Below are 6,775 nucleotides of genomic sequence, written 5' to 3'. Positions count from 1 at the left end.
CCGTCTCAAAAAAAAAAAAAAAAAAAGAAACAGCTCCTACCTTCAAAAAGTCTAGGAGGAAAAAAAATCTAGGGGAGATACACATAAAGAGTTAACATCAAGAAATCTAATTTATAACTCTTTGGGAAAAATAATTAGACTTTGGTCACATGTCAATATTCATTATCTGGGTACATTTAAATCTTCATAATGAAAGCAAATGTTTGCAAAAAGTACAGTGCGCAAATTTCCAATAGTAACTGCTTTCCAAGAGTTAGCTTCGTACTACTCACATACTGTCAGAGGGATCTACTCAACACTGTGTTTCTGTAATATTTTTGGAAGTAGGAAATACTCCAATGAAAGAAAAATGACTAGATCTATTTAAAATCAGTTCTGCAACTCACTTGCTGTGTAACTTGGGCCAAGTCAATTTCCTTCTTTCTTATTTTCTCAATTTGTTTTAGTGTCTGCCACCCATCTACCTACATCATATAGAAGTCAGAGTAATGAACACTTGTTCGATACACCGTATAAATGACTTGGAAGAAAAGTTTTATATAAGCCCAATATTCAGTACTATAAATAAGCTTTAACTGCAAATTTTCACTCTACCAACAAAAGGCAAAATGTCTCTTCTCAAAATCCCTGTCACTGGCCAAAGTTATCATTTTTCATCAATTCATTAACAAATATTTACTGAGCACCTATTACATGCGAGGTACTATTCTAAAAACTGGGGATATGAGAGTGAGCAAAACAAACTCATGGCCCTTACATGTAAAAAGAGAATACAACTAGTAGGAGAAAAAAATTAACAATAAATTGTGTTGCATGTAGGATGGTGATAAGTACTATGGAGACCGACAAAGCAGGGAAGATAAATACTACCCCAAAGAGTGGGAACTGCAATTAGGTCTTCAGAAAAGGATTCCCTGAGAAGGTGACGTCTGAGCAAAGACCTGGAAGGAGGTGAGTTAGAGAGCCTGGGGAAGAACACTTCAAGCAAAAGGAACAAAAGCAGGTGGAAAGGCCTTGAACTGAACTTACTCTGGAGTAGTAGATGAACAGCAAGAAAGCTTGCGAAGATGGAATGGGCAAGGGAAAGGTAGTAAATGAGATCAGGGCAGGAAAATAAAGTGTAAAGCCTTGTAGCTGTTGCAGAGGCTTTGACTTTTATTCCGGGTGAGACAGGGAGTCTTTGGGAGGTATTAAGCCTCAGAGAAGTGACATCAATGACTTTTTAAAGGAGGTTTAAGAACACTAAGGTGTCTAAAGAAAGCTAAATTAAGCCAAAACTATTTCTAAGAATTTAAAATGAAGAATTTGAAAACCAACGAATGGGCCATACTCGACCTCCGTAGCTGCCCAAAGGATGCTGACGACACGAACCAGCTGTGACAGTTGAACATTCAAAGGCAGGCAGATATCCGTAATGTTTACAGTCCTTGCCAGTGGGAAAAGCCGTGACTTTTCAACAAAATCACTTGGCCGGTCGGATGGACCTCGAAATCCCTCCATTTGACAGACCACGTGTTAACTTCTAAGAAAGTAGGTGGGGCCCAGGATGTCACCTCATCTTAAAACATGCGGAAACCAAAAAGAGAAAAGGCTCTCCCGTCAAGTCAACGGAGCTGCCCAGCAGAGCAGAGGCTTTCCGGATTCCCGGCTCCAGCACGAACTTCAGGGCGCCAACGTCCCACCGCGAGTCTTGACACGAGGGCTGCCTTCAACCGGCAAGCCCATCTCCCGCTGGTTACCAGCGGACTCCACCCCGGACGACAAATCACAGTCAGAATCAACGTGTCTCTCCCACCCTCGGACTGCTGCTCCTTCCCACCGGCGGGCCTGGGGGTGGGCCCAGACCCAGACTAGGGGTGGGGGGTTGGGGAGAAGGCGGGTCCCAGCGGAAACTCCCGGCCGCGCCTTCCCGAGCCATGCGCTCGGGCCGGGACCCAGCCGCCTTCGCCCCGGGAAAGAGAGAGGCCGTGTTACCACGGCAGTGCCTGGAGGGCCGAGGGGCGCACTCGCTGAGGGGCTTCGAGGGGGCCGGGGACGCCTGTGGGAGGGAGGGGGCGCCCGCAGGGAGGGGCTGACACAGGGCTGACTCCGATTTAGGAATATCCTGCCACTTCTTCATCAACAAATCTCCCATCACTGCCGTCCCGCGGCCTCGCTCCCGCCCACAGACCCACTTACAATTCCTTGATCAGCACCATCTTCCCGGAACCCCCTCACAGCTGCCGCCGATACCACCACCGCCGCCGCCGCTACCGCCTCTCACAGCGCCTGCGCGGCCCCGCCTCCCTGCCCCCCGAGCCACCATAGCGCCTGCGTGCCTACACCCTTCCGCCGCGACTAGTCGCGTCAACGCGCGAGGGGGCCTAGCTCCGCCCAGTTTCGTGCCCCACCCGGGGCACCCGAGGCCTCCACTGCGGTTGCGCAGCCTGCCGAAGAGCTTGCGGCTTTTACTGCGGCTGCGCAAACTCGACGCGCGCACTCTTGTCCGCTGGCGAGGGCTCCTCCCTTCAGCTTCAGTCCCTCGGGGCGTTTGGGCAGCCTACGCTTTCCGGTGAGTTTTCCAGTTGGTTCTTTGGAAGCCGTTTTTCGGTGACCAGTTTTCTGCTCTCTCTTACTGCTCTGAGCCAGGGCCCACCTCCCTGACCGACACCTCACCTCCGTAGTCCACATAAAAGACTCCTGACAGGTTCTGGAGGCAGCCGACGCCAGCTTCTGTTCCCCTCCCAAGCCTTGGCAGCTCAGGTTCCGCGGGAGGACGTTCACCTGCTTCGCGGTCTCGTGGAGGTGCGCCGCGGCGGAGAATCCTAAACCTCACCTGTGACGCGGCAGGATGAGCGGCCAACACTCCCGACGAAGGCCCTCTGGGGGAAAGGAGGCGCTTGGCCTCGAGACCCAGGAAAGGGGGCTGTTCTGGGAGTTAGTTCGCGCAGTTACAGGGAATGCGCAGTGGGCCTCAAAGCCGCAGCCCGGAGGTCGCTGGCTTGCTCTGTGCCAGACACGGTTCTAGGCAGTGGGGAGGCGTGTGAAAGCAGGCACGGTCTCAAGAAGCCCACAGTCTAGAGGAGACAAGTCACTTGGGAAAAAAGCAGGGAGAATTTGGGGTGGTGGGGAAGTGCTGTGCTATGAATACAGTGGAGTGCTGGGAAAGGCGGAGGACTCAAGGCAAGGGCTGTCTTAGGAGGCGGTGTTTGAACCTAGCCTGTTAGGATGTGAGAGGGGCATTCCAGTTGGAGGGAAATAGGACCCGAGGATGCAATAAGCTTAGGGTATTTAAGGAGCGGCTAGAGGGCAGATGTGGACAGAACATCCTAAGTGAGGGTGGCAAATGAGATGGGACCAACTAGATTACTAGGCCATAGTAAAGAATTTGTCTTCTAAGAACCATGAGAACCTGTTGAAAGGCTATTAAGACGATTAAAATATCACGAAAACATTTCTGTGTAAACATCTGGTGTATCTGACACTGGAATATACGTCTGTGGAGTTAGGGCTGCCTCAAAAAAAATAATGGAAATAAAGGGACTCAGTGACTCCCAGGGACTGCCTTAGGAGAAGGTTTCTGGAATGTCAAAACTTCCAGAAACTTTCTCCTAAGGCAGTTCCAGGGAGTCACCGAGTTTCTCTTCTGTGTGAGTAGTGCTAGTTATTGTGAGGGCAGAGATTTAAGGAAACTTTCGCATGCTCTTTCTTGCAAGAGTTGAGAAGCTTAGAATCCGCTTTGTTGATTAGACATTGGATTTTATGCCAAGTACTGTGCTAAGTAATAGAGATGTTTTATTTTATTTCACCCTTAGAACATTATGAGATGTATTTTAGCATGCTTTACGAGGGGGAATAAAATGAGATTCAGGGAGTCAAGTAACTTGTACTAGCTTGTTTGCAGAGCCGGGTTTCAAATCCAGATTTTAAAAACTTCAAAGTCTGGTCCATTCATTACACTAATTTCCTAGATGAAAGTTAAGTTGGGGCGTGCAGACCATCTTTATGAGAAATAATTGTTCTCAATTATGGAAAGGAGACTAAAGTCAAATTCTAGAAGATATTTAGAAAAATTAAGGGATTGAATACTATAAATCTGTATGCTTAGGGAGTGTTCTTTAAAGTCTAAGGAGGTAATATTAAGATTAATTGCCAAATTTATGTGGTAAGGAGTCATTTTATGTTGTAATCTCTCCCCACGTTATGCTTGTTGAAAATATAACTTTTTAAACGTTGGAGATAAATTTATGGTTGACATGCTTTATCAATCATTAAGAAAAAGGAAATTTTACATCATTTCTCTAATTTTTGAAGTCTCCCCACAAGTGTTCACTAGTTCTTTTGTCTGCATAACACAGTTCTTCTCATAGATGTACTCAGATGTTTGTGAAATAAACGAGACAGTATGCTGGATGGAGCATACCTCCAAACCAGTATACGGTATAGATAGTGCCTCTCTTTCCTATTGTTTAAAAAAATTATTTGATGATACTCGTTCAAGTACAGTAAGGCAGACTTTATTCAGGACCTTCGAAATAAGTATATGGACCACTGTAATGGGATTTTGTAGTAGGGGAAAGAGATTGGGCTCAGCTCTGAACACAGCATGGGCAAGTGAGAATTTATAGCCAAGGAACAAGATGGTTGGGCGTAGGGCGATCAGTGGATGGAAAATTAAGAGGATATATCAGGTTCTGGCTAAAGTAACCTAACATAATTCTTGCTTGAAGACGTGATCAGACATTATCTGGGGAATGGTGGAGGATGAAGAACAGATACCAAGGATTGGGGAGGTTCTTGTTAAAACTAGATTTTACAACTGTTTGGTCGGGCAATGTATTGTTGTCACAATCAAAAGGTTCCTATTAAAAGACTCAATTGAGAAGGATAGATTAAGAAAGTAACCGGTTTAGATGTATTTATTGAGGGAAAGATTAGCTAGGTTGCTGGAAAACATGAAATCTATATAACAAAATAATCCTACATCTTTTTCAAGGATAAAAATGGCAGAATGAAAGAATTGTAAGTGGGACTAGAGAATAGGAAAGCCACAATCCAGTGCCCAAAATGAGAAAGAAGGACATATAAAGAAAAAGACAAATACATGTGAAAAAAATAGACTAGTGGATTTATGTCCCTGTTGTGTGACATTTTCTTGTATGACAGCTGAAGATGTTGAAGCCTGTGGTGCATTTTTGCAAATGTGTGTATAAAGTGGAATGTAAGTTTCACCAGTAATTGTCTGTAGATACAAAAAGGAGCCAACCTTTTTTTTTCTTTTATTGTGATGTTCCTTGTTCTATCTTTGAACTCTCAAAGGTAGCCTTTACACAGATGTTAAGTTAAACGAATTCTACCAGTGTCATATGTCTACCAATCTCATTACTTCCCTTGTATGTACTTCTAGGTCAAAGAGCTCATTACAGTAAGAGTGATGGTAAATTTTACCGAGGTAAAAGATTTCTGAACACGAGCAGTGTGAGTGAAACGCTTATGCACTAACTGATAGCATAACTCTGGCCAAAGAAATTTGAATGGTCACTTAAATATTATAAATAAATTTAGTTCCTAAAGTAGCCATTCTTAACCTGGAATCCGAAGAAAAGCCTGTCGGTGGGGCTCCCAGGGAATTTGTGAACCACTGAAATTATATACATAATTGCACATCTGTGTGTGTATGTGTGTGTGTGTGTGTATATATATATATTTTTGTTTGTTTGTTTGTTTTACTTTTTTTTTGAGACAGAGTTGCTCTCTGTTGCCCAGCCTGGAGTGCAGTGGCACGATCTGGGCTCACTGCAAGCTCCGCCTCCTGGGTTCTTGCCATTCTCCTGCCTCAGCCTCCGGAGTAGCTGGGGCTACCAGCACCCGCCACCATGCTTCTCATTTTTTGTATTTTTAGTAGAGATGGGGTTTCACCGTGTTAGCCAGGATGGTCTCGATCTCCTGACCTCGTGATCCACCCGTCTTGGCTTCCCAAAGTGCTGCAATTACAGGCTTGAGACAGAGTATTGCTCTTGTTGCCCAGGCTGGAGTGCGATAGCGCAGTCTTGGCTTACTGCAGCCTCTGCCTCCCGAGTTCACACTATTCTCCTACCTAAGTCTCCCAAGTAACTGTGATTATAGGCACCTGCCATCACGCCCAGCTGAATTTTTTTGTGTTTAGTAGAGGCAAGGTTTCACCACGTTGGTCAGGCTGGTCTTGAACGCCCGACCTCAGGTGATCCACCCACCTTGGCCTCCCAAAGTGCTAGGATTACAGGCATGAGCCACTGCTCCTGGCTCATGTGTACATTTATCTAGGGGTGAGGTTTGTAGCTTTCATTTGCCTTGCTTGCTCTGCATTTTGCCATCCCATTTCTTTTTATCTTCTGCCCATTCCAGAATGATCTTGGTTGAGGATCTTTCTATGAAAACTAGAAATATTCCCAAGGATGCTTTAATTTTGTTAAGTATCAGGGCATAGGTCATAATATTTTATCACTCTGGGATAGACAGGGTTAGGCTTTGGAGTAGAAAGACCCTAGCCTCAATCTTGGCTCTGCCACTTACTGTTCTGAACCTTGAGAAAATGACTTAATCTCTCAGAGATTCGGTTTACACTGAAACTCAGTCTTACACATCTGAAAAAGGAGGACTATTAATATTTGCAACAGATTTAATAACTAACAAATATGAAGTATATAAAGCCACCTATGTTATGTACTTTACTGGATACATAAGTGTTCAGTGAATGGGAACCATTTAAAAGCTTCCAAAAAGCAGGAACAGTAATTGAAGATATCAATCTGTAGAG

At 45.1% G+C, this 6,775-nt stretch overlaps 1 protein-coding gene and 1 long non-coding RNA gene across 5 annotated transcripts in view; one reads left to right on the top strand and one right to left on the bottom strand.

The window, feature by feature from the left end:
- The window catches only part of PITPNB (phosphatidylinositol transfer protein, beta), a 112,100-nt gene extending 109,788 nt beyond the window's left edge, over nt 1–2,312 (bottom strand). For 2 of the 4 annotated variants that reach the window (XM_011934833.1, XM_011934832.1), the window contains exon 1: nt 2,179–2,312. In XM_011934833.1, coding sequence (XP_011790223.1) covers nt 2,179–2,198 — 20 coding nt within the window. In that variant the 5' untranslated portion in view covers nt 2,199–2,312. Of the gene's footprint in view, nt 1–2,108 lie in introns of all 4 variants that reach the window. The other 2 variants (XM_011934829.1, XM_011934831.1) reach the window with 2 other exon arrangements.
- A 130-nt stretch (nt 2,313–2,442) lies between these two features.
- On the top strand, nt 2,443–5,452 carry LOC105506623. The gene is made up of 2 exons (XR_001000954.1): nt 2,443–2,551; nt 4,976–5,452. It is a non-coding gene; the product is annotated as an uncharacterized LOC105506623 (long non-coding RNA).
- The last annotated feature ends 1,323 nt before the right edge of the window (nt 5,453–6,775 follow it).

Source organism: Colobus angolensis, unplaced genomic scaffold (assembly GCF_000951035.1).
Source record: "Colobus angolensis palliatus isolate OR3802 unplaced genomic scaffold, Cang.pa_1.0 Scaffold139, whole genome shotgun sequence".
Lineage (NCBI taxonomy): Eukaryota > Metazoa > Chordata > Mammalia > Primates > Cercopithecidae > Colobus > Colobus angolensis.
The sequence above is the reverse complement of the archived record's forward strand: the minus strand, read 5'-3'. Positions and strand labels throughout refer to the sequence as shown.